The 20,147-nt window shown below is 45.4% G+C and overlaps 1 protein-coding gene and 2 pseudogenes across 2 annotated transcripts in view; 2 read left to right on the top strand and 1 right to left on the bottom strand.

The window, feature by feature from the left end:
* Positions 1-20,147, bottom strand: part of LOC139469464 (transmembrane channel-like protein 7) — a 34,579-nt gene that overhangs the window by 7,278 nt on the left and 7,154 nt on the right. For both annotated transcript variants that reach the window (XM_071251645.1, XM_071251643.1), the window contains exons 2-11: positions 12,975-13,032; positions 10,902-10,983; positions 8,576-8,850; positions 5,915-6,069; positions 5,654-5,801; positions 4,569-4,730; positions 2,525-2,685; positions 1,968-2,121; positions 1,313-1,410; positions 55-168 (exon numbers count right to left, since the gene is read on the bottom strand). In XM_071251645.1, the coding sequence (XP_071107746.1) occupies positions 55-168; positions 1,313-1,410; positions 1,968-2,121; positions 2,525-2,685; positions 4,569-4,730; positions 5,654-5,801; positions 5,915-6,069; positions 8,576-8,850; positions 10,902-10,983; positions 12,975-13,032 (1,407 nt within the window). The remainder of the gene's footprint in view (positions 1-54; positions 169-1,312; positions 1,411-1,967; positions 2,122-2,524; positions 2,686-4,568; positions 4,731-5,653; positions 5,802-5,914; positions 6,070-8,575; positions 8,851-10,901; positions 10,984-12,974; positions 13,033-20,147) is intronic.
* Positions 15,054-18,931, top strand: LOC139468617 (integrase/recombinase xerD homolog; annotated as a pseudogene).
* Positions 15,455-16,611, top strand: LOC139468824 (uncharacterized; annotated as a pseudogene).

Below are 20,147 nucleotides of genomic sequence, written 5' to 3'. Positions count from 1 at the left end.
ATGGGTTACAAAGACCTATTCTAACCCGGAGCTTCACAGTCCAACTGAACTGACCAGCAAAGTGTCTGTGAATACACAATGTCCAGCACATTCTTGGGGAGGTCAAACTCCTGCTCCCCGATCAGCTTGATCAGCTTGAATCTTTTGGAGAGCTTCTGGACAACTACCCTGAAACAATCACAACATGGTGTCAATATCTGGATATGAAATTTCCCCTCGAATACGAAACTGCCCTCTATACTTTGGGAATGACTACAGCAGCCATCTTGGTTTGCGTTAGGCTGGCAGTTAAGTGACAGCTAATTGTGGGAGTGCAGGAGGTGTATTGTTGGCTGATGAGTACAAGTGTAAGTGTATAGGATGAACCTGTGTCTGTTTATGTTAACACATGGTAAGTACACAATCCTATTTTTCTGATAAATGTGAGCGAGTGAATGTCAACAAGTGACCCATCTTCCCGAGGCAAAGGAGTTAACTGACTTTAAAAGTCCATTTTCCACTCTGCTGAACTAGGCTGGAATTCCTGGGATCGATCGTAGCGCCACCAGTGGTTATTAGAGTTATGTCCCTTCTAAGCCTCTTCTATGGACCAATCAGAATCCACCTCTCGTATCTCTTGCATTTGCCTCAAACAAAATGGCGGCACCCAGTGAAGACGATCTGATCGATAATCAAGATCTATATTGTGATAAAAACGGGTCTTACATCGAGAAGTGCATCAAATCACATAAGCACCTAGATTTAAAACACGAAAAGACTTGGAAAATATCTGTTGACAACGAGTTGGCGGTGCACATGCGTTGCAAATCACGCAATCAACTGAAATCTGCATGACAGTTTACGATCCAGATTTCGATTTCGTTGCACGATTTTGATTGGACTATGCATAGACTCGTTAGTCCAGCCAAAATGTAACTCCATAATACCAGCCTACTTCGGCAAGGGTGGAAACTGGACTTTAATAGTGAGTTAACTCTCTTGCCTCGGGAAGATGGGGTTGCCATGAACATGCATATGTCAGGTAGACTAGCAAATGGCCAGGTCTGTACTTGTCAAACTATCATCTCATAAAAAAACAATTCATTGAAACACATATGCACATTAAATAACTAACCAGTTCCACACCCTAAAGCAATGGATCAGTGTGCCCTCTATTTTCATTCTCAGCTCCCTTGGGAGTACACCACTGGCTCACATAGGATCTCTGTGGCCCTGTATATCTAATTGGTTCTGTATTTGCACCTTTTATTAACATAGCTTTTATGCATTTGTAAATTCAGAAAGAAGTGCACATTCAACTGTATGTACTCACCTTCTGGGAAACTCCACGAGGAATGTGAGAAGTACAACAGTGACAAAGTCCAGTAAAGCCAGCTTGTAGAACTGTTGTCCAACATATGTCTCCCAACACTGCCAACACAAAACAGTCCTGCAATATATCTAAATATTAGGGCTGGGACGATACACCAACTGTGTGATCCGATGTGTATCATGATAACTAGATCATGATCCGAACGTTTCATGATACTTGCTTGAGCTCTTACCTGCCGTGCGTAGGCCATCTTTTTCATAGACAAGATGGCCAAATACCTGGCACACTGATGATTTACAGTTGGCAGTGTCAAGTATGGCTCAATGGATGAAAATATTTAAGTTTTCACTACCAATTTTCACTACTAATTAGTCTTTGATGTAACGTCTATTAAAGCAAACATTTAAGGTATGAATCAATATTATTTACTTAGTGTTTGACTGTGATCGATCCTTGCATTGAGAAGTAGCGAACTATGATCCACCAATGCATCGATGTATCGTCCCATGACAACTAAATATATATTAAATTTTCACATATTTAGCTGATGTATTTAGTTTTCAATCAGACAGGTTTGTGAGACAGACATGTGACTTCTGAACTCAGTAACGCTCAGTAAGCTTTGATTTAACTGAGAATTTCTGCCTCAATGTACCTTAATACTGGTACTGGTATCGTCAGATCCATTAGCTGCTGACCAGCGTTTGTTCCCACAGGTGGAGTCCATTTTGTTATCTCCTCCACCGAGCAGCTGGATGTAAAGGGAGATAATCAACACTCCCAGGGAAGCAAGTCGAAGCAGTACCGTCCTGGAATAAACAACTCACATTTGTCTGTGCATTCATCCTGGGCACCATTCCTTGAAGTCATCTTAGCACTGTTCATAACTCATTCACTATAATGTTGGATCATGCCAGTTCTAAGACCACTGAGGTAATCCAAACTAGTATACCATGGTTGTTCTAAGATATTTTTTTGCGGAATGAGCTTGGCCAGGAGTGTGAAATACGGAAAAATTGTGGACTTAATTGTTAGGTGGCATATATTTAAAATAAATCATAAAATTTGTTTCATTTGACCCAACACACAGTAATTAAGTCAGTTGCTCAAAACATTAATATTAGTGTCATATATCATTTTATGATACATGATACAAAACAATTTATTTGGCTTATAAATATTGTCAGACATTTTCTTTACACTGGAACATACCTGAAGAGGGTGATCTTCAGCTCAAAGCTGCTACTGTAGTCCTCAACGATGACGACCTTGGAGAACATGAGGGGGACGAGGAAGTTGAGGACGGTGATGGCGAGGGAGGGGAGATACTGGTAGATGAGCACCACGAACTCAGCCTGGCCTGTCTTGTCCAGCTACAGCAGGAGGGCAACAATGTGGCATCAAAATATACAATGTCATTCACTCCACTTAACTCCAGGATGAAGGTGTGTTAATTTAAATGATAATACATTCCTTGAAACACAATGTACAAAGAATCAAAATGTTGTGTTTGTGTTTTTTCTGTCAAATTTCGAACATGACCTCACGTTGTGTCTCTTTCAACACCAGGTTAATAATGGATACATGTGTATGTAGTTGCCCATGTACTGCTGTATTTGACATTACTGCCCCATGCTGGCATGTAGGATCATCGTTACAAGCCTACACGGACTCAGTAGGATAATACTTCACAATAGTTCATGTTTGTTGGTTTGTTTAATGGCGCACTCTGAAATATTACAGCTGTATGACAGTGGTCTGGCTATAATCAAGTCTGGACCAGACAATCCAGTGATTGACATCACGAGAATCTACGCAAATGAGATATGATGACATGCATCAACCTAATCAGTGAGTCTGACCATCTAATCCCTCTTACGCCAAGCTGACTATGCTTGTTGTAAGAGGCAACTAACGGAATCAGGTGATCAGGCTCCCTGACTTGGTTGATGCATGTCATCGTGTCCCAATTGCATGGATCGATGTTCATGATATCAATCACTGGATTGTCTGGTCCAGACTTGACTATTTACAGACCGCCCTCATATAGCTGGAATATTGCTGAGTGGAGCGTTAAAACCCAAACAACCAACTTACACCAAGCATCGGTTGCTGAAGACCAATTCTAACCAATTCTTCACGGGATCAATGGTTCATGTATTGTCTACAGGTCAGGGAATAAATCATAGGAATTAGGGCTGGGACGGGTAACTCGGGTACATGGGTCGGGCGGGTCCTGGGGACAATAACAATCAAACTCCATGGTGACACTACAAGCCGCTAAATGTTCTCATTTTTTCTGCCTATGCACACATTCATTCTGACTTTTATATGTTTGTGTAAAGATAAAGCTTCAGTCAGCTTCAGTGTATGCATCATCAGACCATTTAATGTGTTTATCCAAATAGTTTTTGCCAGGGCTCCTGTAAAACAATCCCCCCAAAGGACATTTTGTGCCCAACTCATGAGACCTACAGCGGGTAGCTGGCTAGGGTCAGGTAATTGGGTGTCAGTTACCCAGATAGTAAACGTGGACTTGGACTAGGAATCCAAGTTCTGTTGACAATAAAAAAACACTTCCCTGAACATTACTGGATTGAGGGCGACTGATTGTAAAAGTGACATAAACAAAAAAAGATTTGAGTTATATCATTGAATATGATAATGTCAAACATATCAACAAGGGGTGACAAAAGGTGACAACTCCATGGTTGACGTCATATTGGAGAAGGTGGGGTGAGGTGAGGTGAGGTGAGTCGAGGTGAGGTGAGGTGAGGTGAGTCGAGGTGAGGTGAGGTGAAATTGGGTTTAACGTCACTTTCAAGATTATTGCACTTACCGTATTCAACATAATAAGCGTCCAGGGCGCTCTCAAAATGAGAAATAGGGGGCTCTTATTAGCATATTATTTTGGTGAAAAGAAAGATGTTGACAGATCGTAAATTTCGTGGTTAATGCTGACAGCCTGAAAAGTTTATATACGATTTAATTGCCAGTATTTAATTGCCCATAATTAAGGGTGCATATAACACACGAGTGCGTATTATACATGAATAAATAAGTCTTGTGTACATTGATCAATTGGATGGGGGGGTGCTAATTGAGATTGTTTACAAGCTAATATATTAGCAAATATCGCCGTGGGCGTTTATTAGTGCGGGGTGCTTATTACGTCGAATACGGTATATAGCGACGTGCATGCACTGAAGCGGACACCAGTGTGAGGTGTGAGGAAGATGCAGGAAAGGCTGCTTACCTCAAGGAGCGTCTCCGTGGTGTAATAGATGAGGTAGAGAGAGGCACCCAGAATACAGATGACGAACAGGTTGATGAAAATACGGACGAAGATGAGGCGACACTTCTCTCCCGTGGATCTCTCAGCCTGTCGATTCCGTCGACGCTCCTCGTTCAGGTCATCCTGGATCAAATCACTGCATTGTAATCTCTGAATTGTCTACAAGAACAACTTTTGCAGGTATGATTTTGTACCTATAATATTTTGTTATTATTAAAGCTCTCAACGCTACTGTCGAACCAGTTCGACAGAGTTTGTCACTAGCCGTGTTGCTACTGTCGAACCAGTTCGACAGGCAAATGAATAGCATAAGGACACCCACAAACAAAACTCGCCATATCTATTTACCAAGAAGGCTTTGCGTAACATTAAAATTACGTCTGGCATGCATAAATGCTCAGCTTGCTCAATATTAAAACTTTCAGTAGTTTATTTACCTCAAAAAGGGAGGGGTAAGAAGTGTGAAAATAATTCAGCAGGCTAAAGGTTAAGTGACATATATTTGCTAGTTTAGCTTATGGTGATTCTTGTTTCTTATACACAACTGGCAATACATTTACACTATGTAATGACCGAGAGATAAATGTCAAAGCTCCAGCCTTCATAAAGTACCAGTTATGAGTTACCAGTAACAGAATTGTAATACTAAGAGCCCTTTGTTGAGGCAGGTGTGAAAGGATCGTGTGTTGCCATACTGGGATAAAACATTGTTGTTGACATATTTCCAGTGACTAGATACCAACTGGTGATAACTGCATATAAAGTTTGGTTGATAGGTGTAATTTTGATTCACAGGAATGCCAGCAATTCAGCTGCTAAAAAGGGGCAGGCAATATCAGAACTTGTGAATATCAAGGGTAGAATAGGTCTTCAGCAACCCATGCTGCCGTAAAAGGCAACTATGCTTATCGTAAGAGGCGACTAATGGAATCGGGTGGTCAGGCTCGCTGACTTGGTTGATAGTCCCTCTGCAGATTTGAACTTTTCTACTAACACAAGGTGTTTATCGTGTTTATTGTAAAAGCCTTGTATAAGGAAACTGGTACCTCTAGCTCTCGTGTGAAGCTGGCCATCTTGGAACCGGCGGTCTTCTCATTGGAGATACAGAAGTCCCAGGCACAGAACACCTTGTTGCAGTACAGGGACTTGGAGCTTTCCTGGTCCACCACTGCCTCCTTCACGCTCTTGCCGGAACTGTACAGAACATCACTCAGTCAGGTAGAACAGGTAGAACACATAGAACACATAGAAAACATAGAACACATAGAAAACATGTTGCAGTGATGTTGCAGTGATGTTGCACCTACTTCTTAACGATGAGGATGAAGCTGAGGAGGAAGCAGATGCCGGTGGTCAGCAGGTAGGCCAGGCTCATGTTGTAGGTGCCGTGCTTGTTGTCGGGGAGGGGGTAGGTGCGGTTGTAGTACACACCATAGAACAACTCCTTCCTCTCCATCCACCCCTACAACAGGCAGGGAACTATTAGCACACAGGTCTATAATTAATGTATGGTATAAATCCTCACACCGTTGCCAAGTTGCTTGGATTTAAGTTTGAGAACACCATTTTTTAAAAATGTTTGGAGCTCCATAATGTTTTCGAACATAAACAGGTTCTAAATTATCATGTTTTAAATAACAAAAATAAGAAACTGTAGTTTTTTAAACTACAAAGTGAGAGATATGTAAAAACAAATTGTCAGTAAAAAAGGGGCTTAAACACTTAGAAAACAATCCCAGAGGCCCCACTAAAAATTATACGGTGGCTCCTTTCAGCTTCCCACACTTTTGGTGTCCAATGAAAATCATATGGTTGCTCCCTCCCAAAGTGCCTCCCATACTTACAGTTCCCTCTACAGCCTCCCACACTTGCAGTGCCCCCTACAGCCTCCCATACTTACGGTGCCCCCTACAGCCTCCCATACTTACAGTGCTCCCTACAGCCTCCCACACTTACAGTTCCCTCTACAGCCTCCCACACTTATGGTGCCCCCTACAGCCTCCCACACTTACGGTGCCCCCTACACTTACAGTGCCCCCTACAGCCTCCCATACTTACAGTTCCCTCTACAGCCTCCCACACTTATGGTGCCCCCTACAGCCTCCCACACTTGCAGTGCCCCCTACAGCCTCCCATACTTACGGTGCTCCCTACAGCCTCCCACACTTACGGTGCTCCCTACAGCCTCCCACACTTACGGTGCCCCCTACACTTACGGTGCTCCCTACAGCCTCCCACACTTATGGTGCCCCCTACAGCCTCCCACACTTACGGTGCTCCCTACACTTACTGTGCCCCCTACACTTACGGTGCTCCCTACAGCCTCCCACACTTACGGTGCCCCCTACAGCCTCCCACACTTACAGTGCCCCCTACAGCCTCCCACACTTACGGTGCCCCCTACAGCCTCCCACACTTACAGTGCCCCCTACAGCCTCCCACACTTACGGTGCCCCCTACAGCCTCCCACACTTACGGTGCCCCCTACAGACTCCCACACTTACGGTGCCCACTACAGCCTCCCATACTTACGGTGCCCCCTACAGCCTCCCACACTTACGGTGCCCCCTACAGACTCCCACACTTACGGTGCCCCCAACACTTACGGTGCTCCCTACAGCCTCCCACACTAACGGTGCTCCCTACAGCCTCCCACACTAACGGTGCTCCCTACAGCCTCCCACACTAACGGTGCCCCCTACAGCCTCCCACACTTACGGTGCCCCCTACAGCCTCCCACACTTACAGTGCCCCCTACAGCCTCCCACACTTATGGTGCCCCCTACAGCCTCCCACACTTATGGTGCCCCCTACAGACTCCCACACTTACGGTGCCCACTACAGCCTCCCATACTTACGGTGCCCCCTACAGACTCCCACACTTACGGTGCTCCCTACAGCCTCCCACACTTATGGTGCCCCCTACAGCCTCCCACACTTACGGTGCCCCCTACAGCCTCCCACACTTACAGTGCCCCCTACAGCCTCCCACACTTACGGTGCCCCCTACAGCCTCCCACACTTACGGTGCCCCCTACAGACTCCCACACTTACGGTGCCCCCTACAGCCTCCCACACTTACGGTGCCCCCTACAGACTCCCACACTTACGGTGCCCCCAACACTTACGGTGCTCCCTACAGCCTCCCACACTAACGGTGCTCCCTACAGCCTCCCACACTAACGGTGCCCCCTACAGCCTCCCACACTTACGGTGCCCCCTACAGCCTCCCACACTTACAGTGCCCCCTACAGCCTCCCACACTTATGGTGCCCCCTACAGCCTCCCACACTTACGGTGCCCCCTACAGACTCCCACACTTACGGTGCCCACTACAGCCTCCCATACTTACGGTGCCCCCTACAGACTCCCACACTTACGGTGCTCCCTACAGCCTCCCACACTTATGGTGCCCCCTACAGCCTCCCACACTTACGGTGCCCCCTACAGACTCCCACACTTACGGTGCCCACTACAGCCTCCCATACTTACGGTGCCCCCTACAGACTCCCACACTTACGGTGCCCCCTACAGACTCCCACACTTACGGTGCCCCCTACAGACTCCCACACTTACGGTGCCCACTACAGCCTCCCATACTTACGGTGCCCCCTACAGACTCCCACACTAACGGTGCCCCCTACAGACTCCCACACTTACGGTGCCCCCTACAGCCTCCCATACTTACGGTGCCCCCTACAGACTCCCACACTAACGGTGCTCCCTACAGACTCCCACACTTACGGTGCTCCCTACAGCCTCCCACACTTACGGTGCCCCCTACAGACTCCCACACTTACAGTGCCCCCTACAGACTCCCACACTAACGGTGCTCCCTACAGCCTCCCACACTAACGGTGCTCCCTACAGACTCCCACACTAACGGTGCTCCCTACAGCCTCCCACACTAACGGTGCCCCCTACAGCCTCCCACACTTACGGTGCCCCCTACAGCCTCCCACACTTACGGTGCCCTGAATGAAGTCCAGGACCATGTCCCCCACAGACTCTCTGGCTGTGAGGTTGTCGATGTAGTCCTTGTAGAGAGTCGTGCATCTGTCAGCCTCTTGGAAGTAGGTGTCAGATCGGTTCACCGTGGGGATGTTGTGGAACAAGTCGGGGGTAGGAAGGGCGAAATAGGGGATGACGATGACACAGAACATCAGCAGGAAGATGTACAGGTTGAGGAACATTAGCCAGCGTGTGAAGCGGAAGTAAGACACTGTCGCTGTTCCGAACCGACCTGGGGGATGAGGGAGAGAGAGTGTTGTAATTGTGTTACATCATTTATGGAAGGGACAATGTGTTAGAGCATCATTGAACCCGAGAATGACAAAACAGTGGAAGAGAGTGTCAACACTTAAACAGAGACAGCAGTCACTGTGGGTTTTAAGTCAGTGAGTGAGCAGGGCTTCATGCTGATCTCTAGTTTTCAGTTTTATCATAGGATGTCAGCTTTCTGTTGGAGTGAGTATGGTTTTATGCCAAGTTTAAAAAAATATTCCAGTAATATCAAAACAGTTGACACCAGAAATCGGCTTCACACATTGTACCCATGTGGGGAATCGAACCCAGGCCTTCGGGTTGATATGAGAGAACCACTAGGTTAACCAACCACCCCACTTTATGTTGGAGGAGAGCCCATGCAAACCTCACTACCCTGAACCACCCATGTAAACTCACTACACAGAACCACCCATGTAACCTCACTACCCTGAACCACCCATGTAACCTCACTACCCTGAACCACCCATGTAACCTCACTACCCTGAAACATCCATGTAAACCTCACTACCCTGAACCACCCATGTAACCTCACTACCCTGAACCACCCATGTAACCTCACTACCCTGAAACATCCATGTAAACCTCACTACCCTGAACCACCCATGTAACCTCACTACCCTGAACCACCCATGTAACCTCACTACCCTGAACCACCCATGTAACCTCACTACCCTGAAACATCCATGTAAACCTCACTACCCTGAACCACCCATGTAACCTCACTACCCTGAACCACCCATGTAAACCTCACTACCCTGAACCACCCATGTAACCTCACTACCCTGAACCACCCATGTAACCTCACTACCCTGAACCACCCATGTAACCTCACTACCCTGAACCACCCATGTAACCTCACTACCCTGAACCACCCATGTAACCTCACTACCCTGAAACATCCATGTAAACCTCACTACCCTGAACCACCCATGTAACCTCACTACCCTGAACCACCCATGTAAACCTCACTACCCTGAACCACCCATGCAAACCTCACTACCCTGAAACATCCATGTAACCTCACTACACAGAACCACCCATGTAACTTCACTACCCTGAACCACCCATGTAACTTCACTACCCTGAACCACCCATGTAACTTCACTACCCTGAACCACCCATGTAACTTCACTACACAGAACCACCCATGTAACCTCACTACACAGAACCACCCATGTAACTTCACTACCCTGAAACACACATGCAAACCTCACTACCCTGAAACATCCATGCAAACCTCACTACCCTGAAACACCCATGCAAACCTCACTACCCTGAAACACCCATGCAAACCTCACTACCCTGAAACACCCATGCAAACCTCACTACCCTGAAACACCCATGCAAACCTCACTACCCTGAAACACCCATGCAAACCTCACTGTCCCTGAAACATCCATGCAAACCTCACTGTCCCGAAACATCCATGCAAACCTTTCTAACAATCACGTTTCTATTAATGATTCTGAAATAATCCTGGACATCTGTTTGATAAAATATGTGATTTTGTTCAGCGAGTCAAATAACATTATTAGCCACAATAACACGAAAAAAACAAATACATTACACCAGTACAACCGTATCTGTTATCTGCATTGATAGATATATATGGAGATGTTTAGAAACAAATATTCCAATTCAGGGTTAGAAATTCCTTGTATCGCAGAGCAGATGGCAGAGATGGCACACTTAGAGATCCTGTTTGTTTAACAACAATACCTTGTTATCCTGTTTGAAACCACAAATAAACAACATTTGTAAAGAAGCAGTTTTGAGCCATTTCAACTATTTCTACATTATTTTGTGACAAACATTAGCCTGTCCTTTTCATAAAATGTTGGTGTTTTTTTATGACAAAGGATGCCCTAAATTCAGCAATAACTGTAATGGTGCTCCATAGGGAGCTGGCAGGACAGGATTTCAAGGAGAATTCACCTCCTGTCACTACAGGTGTAGCCAACACAAACTCATTAAATAACCAGTAGCTATGAATATTGGTGTACACACCCTCGATCTCCTTGAAGGTGCTCGCCCATAACTCCAGCTGGTACAGCCATCCCTTCAGTTGGGACCTCTTCTTCCGCCAGCTCTGAAACACACATGGCCATCATCAAGTGCTTCACAACGGCAGCTCGGTGACAGGTGGTCGGAGCACTGATGACCTAGTCACACTGGACATCTTGGCTATTACAAACTGGGTCAATATTAATAATGTCAGCCATGAAGTTGTAATGAAAGTAAATGTCACAGTAATCGATGTAATCGAATCGCCCACCTCCTTCATAAATACCCTAACTTCATCACAACATCCCAATTTCAGTCGTATTTCAGAGCAACTTGTGACAGTTCTGGGGCTGAATCCATCCTGTCCTTGTCTCATTTATTTTAATCAGATTTATAAACTTTGAATTTCATTTTCACATGGAGAATCTCACCCTTGTGTCTTCGGATATCAAATATATCAACAGGGGTGGGTAAAAGTTTAAAAATGTGAGGCTTGCTGTGTTGTTTTAATTGATATCAAAGACATGAGGGGGAGATTCTATTTATCATCCAACATCATTCTTCCAACCTTTTCAGTCTGTACCAGTGTCTTGAGTTTGAAAAATAACAGTCAACCAGCTTCAGTGGCAGATTGATTAGTGATGTCATTTATTGTGATGTCACGGCAACCAATGACATCACAATGGTCTGCAAAGTATTGTGGTGCAATGTCATTGCACCATTGTCTCCTAGTAGATCTCACCTCCAATATCTCTTGCGGAGGCCAGTTTTGGATGATAAATTAACAACTCCGAGGCATGTGACACCACTATGGAGTCAATTGGATTTTAAATTCAAAATTGTAAACACTTAAGTATTAATTATGAAGCAATAAACACTATTTCCAGTCTACAAATGTTCCTGCTTCTTTACACAACACTGGACATAGACACTGTACGCTTCCTTGAAAGGCAGTTATATTCTTTATTTGTTGGATCATTGATCTATCAACCCTATCTTTTAAAAAACTGGAAAAAAATTAATCCTAAGTTACACTTTTGTTTACTTTCAACCGACACATCAAAGACACAAAAGTATTTTGAGATTATTCAGTGTTTACAAAAATCATCTACAGTTAAGTCCCATTAATCCGACATTGTTGGTTGCATATGATTATGTCGGATTAACGAGTATGTCGGATAAACGAAATTAGGTAGTATGAACGTTCGTGATCGAAAATTGGACATCCTGTCAGTAATTTCATTGGTAGGTCAAAGTTCGCGAAAGGTCGCAACGTGACCTGTAATGAGATGTCTTAAGCGGTAGCGAGAACTTGTATCCGATTTTTATGAGATCGAGGCATGTGATTAATCCTGTTTTGTGTATTTAAAAAAGGAATTGTTTATTGTTAAGCAAGTTTATCTCTGCAGCCGTTGAAATATGCAGCTACTCGCCGACTCGTCTTGCATCAAAACACGGGCTGTGTACTCGCCGGCAGATGACCACGGAGTATTCTGATCACTGTGTCGGATTAACGAGACTGATTAATGAGTGATTTCAGCATTTCGTTGCAAATTAGGTGTGTCGGAATCGGAGTGCGAGACTGTCGGATTAACGGGTCTAAATAGCACTGATTAAATCGGTTCCCATCATTTGTGTCGGATAAAGCCGATTGTCGGATAAACGAGTGTCGGATTAACGAGACTTTACTGTATAATGCTCAATTTGACATTAATATTTCGCCAAATCGTTCAGCTTCTATTCAAATATTCTTTTATACCTCCTCTGACTTCACCCCCCAAAAATCTGTGATCCAAAAAACACAATCATTTTGGCCTTACTAGTTACATATTGAAGGCGAATAATGGGATTGGGTGGTCAGGCTTGCTGACTTGGTTGATGTATGTCGTCATACCTAATTGTGTGGGTGATATCAGTCACTGGATTGTCTGATGCAGACTTGATTATTTACAGACCGCCATCATACAGATGGAATAGTGTGGGTTAAACAACAAACAATCATATTGAATCTCTTTTCTGAACAATTAAAAGAGTCAATAAAAATGTAAACTTCAACTGTTACAATAAATTGCTTACCTGTTTAATACTTTGTTTGACGGATGAGACACCCCCGGCTTGTAGGGCAGCAGTGTCTCTGAAATGTTGAAAGATTACCATGAATAATCAAGCCCAGTGTCAACATGCCTGCGGCCATGTCTTCCCTAAACACTCACTGTGTATCAACTTGCTGCACCATCAAGTAGGGGTCAGATGCTGACAATGCAAGAATCAAAATCAGACTGAAACTGGGATTCAAACCCAGTATCATCGGATTCTGGCACAACCAAGGGGCACTACTCTGCACAGCAAATTGGACATCTTGGACAACTGGGCCACCTTTGAACCCTACAATTGAAGGGTACATGGAACAGATATAACCTTTAACTAAATCATTCAGCTGGACTCAGACACAACAACTCATCTTTAATACAAATGTTTCTGCAAGATGACAGCAGGAGAGGGTTGTGCACCAAGGGAGACAATTATGTGTGTAATATGTCAAAATTGTGGTTCATCCTGTGTATGGATGTCTGCAAAGAAAATAAACCCAACTCTCGTTTCCTCCAGAGAACCCAACACAAATATTGGCTTTGCACATGCATTATGATCAGCTATTCAATTATTCATTGTTCTTAGTAAATTCGCAACATCAAATTTGATATTTCCCTGAACATTTATCGAAGTAATTCAATCATTATACAACTGTCTAGTACACTGAATCAGGAGGGAATGCGGCAATGTTTGGACGTTGACTTCCTGGAAAGGCTAATTGTAGGAAAAAACAAACCATATCAAATATCTTCATGGGAAGAGGACTTAGAATCAATATTTCAAAATGTTGATGCTCGCTTTTTCCTTACAAAGTCTCAACCAAATTACTTCTTCCTGACACAAATGGTAACCGTACTCTACTCAACGAGCAATGTTTGTCAGAACCAACAAAACTACTACTTCCCTATAGTATTTGTAATATCTGTAGCGTCAATTAGAAACTCCTATTGCTGATGTACTTCCTTCAATTTATCTTCAGAGCAATATATTTCTTTGTTGGCACATCCTGAGGTAATAACAATGGAGGTTTCTTAATTACAGCCATGAATTCATATTGAAAGTTTAGTCTTAAGTGCTCTGACTGCGCAGAGTTTGTGCTGTCAGTGATGATCAGTGCCAGTGTTGTGTCACGCAGGCCCTGAAACCAGAGATGAGGCCTTGCTGGACTCCACCTTGCCAAGGTGGGCCGAATCTAAACAGGTCACGAGACAAGTTTTATGAGAATAGTATCTGGACGATCTCCTTCCAATATCTCATTAACTGTGTAAGTGGTCAGACATATCCTGGTCACACCCAGCAATTCAGATAACACTTGGAGTTTGTGGCAACATTATCCTGAATTAATACCGGACATTACACCTTTATGTCATAAACACATACACAGATCTCATTACTGGTTAACATTCTAACTGCTTCTTTTGCGTGAACAAAATTTCTTCTGTCATTAGTAAGAGTTGTGAAATTTTAAGAAATGCTATTCCAAAAGTTCAAGCTGAAATAGCCGAAGAGGATTAAAAAATAGCCAGTAATTCTTTTCTGGCACCAAGCTATTATCCTCTAACCCAAATGGCTTACCTAATTGGGAGAGGATGTAAATTACAAGGACCTATTTTTTTCATTGTGTGTGTGCCCATACTCCATTAGTGTCTGTGGGGAATATGTCCTTCATTATGCCTGGTTCTCATTTTATCAAGAACAAAACACATTAATAAATGTTGAATTTTAACAATCAGTTTGATGGAAAATGTTTTAAACAATAATATGTTGATACAAAAGTCTTAAAAAATTAACCAATTGAGTAAACTGTTGTTGGAGAGACAATCAGAAGGTCATTCTAAACATTCGAGATGTAACTATTCACAGGCGATATGTTCAGTGAAATGTACAAGAAGAATATATTAGCATTTAGTGATTAGAACTAAATGCCTTTATGTTAGGCTTGGCACAGTTGCTAATATTATTACAGCGAAATACCTTCATTCCGTGCGGCTACGTGCCGTTTTGCATGGTGCCATCGTCTCTGGCCTAGATCCTCTCTTGGCACGTCCGGTAAAGGAGCGTTTGTTTATATTTTCTATGACCTGTTGTAGCGTGACATCAGCTCACGCAGCACTTGCTCTCCAGCTTTCAGCCGTACAACACATAGTTATATTCGCGCATTCATCTAGAGTTCGTTGCAATTACCATTAAGAATGCCACCAAAAAGACGGGCCGCCTTAAATCACCGCCTCGTAAGGAGCGGGAAAATAGCCAGGAGGGAACCAAGTGTCCAGCAAGCGACATCGGCTACTGGTAAGTCACGGAGATCAGCTAGATCTCCATTGCACGGACCCCCCTTGCCAAGTGTACAAATAGCTGCTAACTTGCTAGTTGAAGCAGATGATTCGGACAATTCAAACGTTCTCCCGCGAGTCGATCATGGAGACATCGAAGAGCCCCAACAAGTGGTGTCGCCCGTTCCGTCGATGCTAGCTATATCGAGCCAACTCAACAGCATACTGGATATGCTAGGCAAACGGATGGCCCAAGATACTTCTCGGAGCTTTACTGGCATGCGAGGGGTAAGTACAAATGACCTGGGGGTAACGGGGTCGGTGGTATCAAGAAATCCCGATGTGTTGTCATTTAGCAGTGCACACTCGGGCGAGCCGGGAGTTTCCCGTGACGTCACACCACGTGCAGAGTCAGGAGCGGGGTCAACCAATCAGGGAACAGGGGATTCCCTGACCTTCCAGGCGGATGCTATCAGCGCTCACGTCCGTCAAGTTGTACGGGAGAGAGTATGGAGAGGGGAGTTTGTGGAGTTGACTACATTGTTGCCAGGCGCACAGTCGCATGACGATGACGATGCATTTAAGATGCAGATGGATTCGTCGGGTAATCTGCGATTCTCGCCGACCAAGCCGGCTAACGCCAGGGCATTAAGCATAGGCCAATGGACGTCAGCTTTCCACATATATATGAGCATTTACGTGGTGAAACATTTTTGTCAGTCCACCATACAGGGCATGTTGGCATACATGGAAACAATCCGTAATGCCGCAGTGCGCTCCGGGGGTTTTGGCTGGTCAAACTACGACCAGCAATTCCGACACCGTATGGCACGAGACCCAATTCGGGAGTGGGGCAAGATAGACGGTGAATTGTGGTTGAAGCACATGACACCGACTATGTCCCGTGTTCAAGAAAATAAGACTGAACGCTTTACAGTGCCTTTCAGCAGGGGCCGTGACTTTACAGTCAACGCATGCTGGGACTACAACAGGTCAAGGTGCGCCAGGCCAGAATGCAAGTTTATTCATAAATGCTCCAATTGTGGCGAGCAACATCCCGCCTATTCTTGCTTTCGCGCAAAGGGGGGTCGTAGACCCTCCAAACAACTTAACTCCACACAGGCAACCCATGCTAAAGGCACTGGCCCCAACTCCACTCATACTCACTAGATTAAAGCGACATTTGCAACTGTACAAGCATTCTAACCATGCCCATGCCATTTATTTATTACAAGGTTTGGAATCAGGTTTTCAACTGGAATATAGTGGGGCACGCCTAAGTCGTTGGTCTGAGAATCTACGCTCAGCCAGGGATCCCATTTTACAAGAGATAGTAGCTGCCAAATTGAAAAAGGAAGTACAATTAGGTAGGGTGGCAGGTCCTTTTGAAACGCCGCCCCTGCTGAACCTACAAGTTTCACCCATCGGTCTCGTACCCAAAAAGCAAACGGGTAAGAATCAGTCCTTGCTGGAGACAGACGATTTTCGTTTAATACACCACCTTTCTTATCCTCAATGCAGATCAATCAACGACAACATAGACAGCGAAGCATGCTCCGTGTCATATGCACGGTTCGACGAGGCTGTCAGTATGGTACAGCAACTTGGTCCAAATGCTCTACTTGCAAAATTTGATGTGAAATCGGCTTTCAGGATTATGCTGGTACACCCTCAGGACTTTGAGTTGCTAGGCTTGTGCTTTCAAGGTAAATACTACTTTGATAAATGCTTGCCGTTTGGCTGTTCCATATCATGCTCAGTGTTTGAAAAATTCAGCACCTTTTTGCAATGGTGTGTCCAGCAAAAGTTGCCTAACGGCCAACTCATGCATTACCATGATGATTTTCTCACAGGCGGAACTGCAGGAACGAAAGACTGTAGTGACAACCTTGATACATGTCTCAGTACTTTCCAGGAGCTGGGCGTACCCGTAGCACATGAGAAGACAGTAGGTCCAGCATCCTGCTTAACATTCCTAGGTCTTGAAATCGACACTGTCAGGATGCAGGTTAGAATACCACAGGAAAAGATTGTAAATATCAACGCCATCATACACGATATGCTGGCCTCAGGTAAGCACAAAGTGACCCGTAAAGCTTTGCAGTCTCTGGTGGGTAAGCTAAATTTCATGTGCCGGGCAATACCCATGGGTAGACCGTTTTGCCGCAGACTGATTGACGCCTATACAAAGGTAAGTCATCAAGCACACCGTGTTCGCATCACGCGGGGAGTTCGGGAGGACCTAGAGGTTTGGCTCGGGTTCTTGGGGGAATTTAACGGTGTGTCGGTGTTTCAGAATAAAGAGTGGGCTGACAATACATGTCTGCAGCTGTTTACTGACGCAGCCAGCACTGTGGGGTTCGGCGCATACTATAACGGGAACTGGGCAAACGGGCTCTGGCCCCGTGAGTGGGTGGAGGACGGTTCGACTCGTGACATGACACTGCTGGAGTTGTTTCCGATTGTGCTGTCAGTTTGTCTGTGGGGGACAGCCTTTGCTAACAGGAAAGTACTTTTCTTTTGTGATAACCAAGCGGTAGTGTCAATAATAAATAAACAGTCTTCAAAGGCACCCAGAATCATGTCACTGATTAGGCAGCTAGTGCTGCAGTGCCTCAAACACAACATTTTGTTCAAGGCCAGATATATAACAACACACGACAATATTATCGCAGATGCACTGTCGAGATTTCAGTGGGAACGATTCCGCAATGCAGCTCCATCAGCCAATCTGCATCCCACACCACTTCCAGACAATCTCTGGCAGGGCTAACAATCGAGGCAGAGAGGCTCCTTCAGCGATCATTGGCGGCAAACACGTGGGCAACTTACCAGGCAGGAACCCAAGCATTGCAAGCATTCAGGGCATCACAAAACCTGGGAGATGTCTGGCCGGTTCCAATAGCTCTGGTACATTTCATTGCTCACCTGTCAGTGTCAGGACATGCACCGAGTACGGTAAGAACGTATATGGCCGGTATCTCAACGTACCATAGGCTACACAGCATGGAAGACCGCACCGGCCACTTTATTATTACTAAAATGATTACGGGGATGCAAAAGTGTCAGGGGAGGCAGGATCACAGAAAACCAATAACAATAGACCTGCTCAAAGTAATTGTAACAACCTGCAATTTGTCTGCTCTTCTACCTATGAAGTAAGATTGTTCAAAGCAGTATATTGCTTGGCCTTCTTTGGTTTCTTTCGGGTGAGTGAACTCGTGCAAACCAAACTTTCTCAGCCAGGGTGCGCTTTCTTGGACCTAGAAGTCCAAGACACGACTAAGACAGTAACAGTCGCTCTAAGGCATTCAAAAACGGACAGGCACTCACATGGCATAGTTGTTTCCATTTCCGCCATACCTGGCCACAATCTGTGTCCAGTGGCTGCAGTTAAAGCATACCTAACAGTTCGATCACAGGGTCAGACTCAAGCTTTCGTACACTTTCATAAATCTCCCCTGACCAGGTATCAATTTCAGGCCGTGCTAAAAAGAGCACTGGCGCATAGCGGCATCTGCACAGCAGCATACTCTTCGCATTCCTTCAGGATTGGCGCAGCAACAACAGCAGCCGGTAACGGAGTGAGTTCAGATTTGATACAGCACTTTGGTAGGTGGGGGTCAGAATGTTATAAAAGCTATATACGCATACCTGCAAACATTTAAATCGCCAACCATATAAGAACGGTTTTTCTTCCTATTGATTCATGTTTTCAGTATGGTTGATTGGGTCCAGCTTCCTGACCCGGGCGAGAGAGCACCTACAGGACAGTGACTTCGGTATTCCAGGGGGATGTCTCTGGTTGGCAAGGGGCGGCATGAGGTGGGAGGAGCTGACCGAGCTGATAGATGCCCAGGTCAAAGCAATGCAGACACCACCAAAGGCGGTGGTGATTCACCTTGGTTCGAACGACCTGGGAAAGGTAACCACGTGTCAGCTATATCATGAGATCAAGCTGGCACTCCTGAGGATACACCTCCTCCTACCTGGTGCGGTCATTCTGTGGTCAGACATGCTGCCACGAAGGTACTGGCATGTAGCCAGCCGTGCCCAGGACCTGGACGGGGCCAGGCAGAAGCTGAACAGACGAGTCGGGAACAGGGCCCGTGAGCTTGGGGGGATACGGGTTCCCCACACAGTGTTCAACCAGCAGGGGCAGCAACTGTACCTGCGTGACAGGGTTCATTTGTCACCGGCCGGACTTGATCTTTTCACACAAAATATTGGCAGCTCCCTTTCCGCGGTATGCTTGTAGGAAACATTTTCAGTATAGGATAACACGGTGGGTGTACATGAGCGCGAATGGTCGTGGTTGTGGGGAAGCACCTTGGTGCTTGTGGCGGGGTGCTGGTGGACTGCATTACAAGTTACATTTGGCGTCTTGGGATACATCCCAAATTATAAATTATTTAGGATAGGGTTACCCGCTTTACAGCAGGAACCAATTTATCCATTCTGCTTTACAGCAGATGGCTTAGCGTCCGCTTTACAGCGGATGGTCAGCTTGGCAACAATAGTTGCCCTCGCTCATGGTTTGGCAATGGTACTTGCCTGGCAGCGATAGCTGCATAGCAACATGGGTTGCTTGGCAACGGTAGTTGCAGGGCAGCGGGCGCTGCATTGATAAGCAACATGGGTTGCTTGGCAACGGTAGTTGCAGGGCAGCAGGCGCTGCATTGGTAAGCAACATGGGTTGCTTGGCAACGGTAGTTGCAGGGCAGCAGGCGCTGCATTGGTAAGCAACATGGGTTGCTTGGCAACGGTTGTTGCAGGGCAGCGGTTGCTGCAGTTGGGGTTGCTTAACAGGGGTTAAGCTCATTGCCGTAGTCCACCAGTACCTCCACATCCGCGACCATTTCATCCAATAATATCTCTTGTCTTA

Source organism: Haliotis cracherodii, unplaced genomic scaffold (assembly GCF_022045235.1).
Source record: "Haliotis cracherodii isolate W230 unplaced genomic scaffold, xgHalCrac1.p SCAF_2, whole genome shotgun sequence".
Lineage (NCBI taxonomy): Eukaryota > Metazoa > Mollusca > Gastropoda > Lepetellida > Haliotidae > Haliotis > Haliotis cracherodii.
The sequence above is the reverse complement of the archived record's forward strand: the minus strand, read 5'-3'. Positions and strand labels throughout refer to the sequence as shown.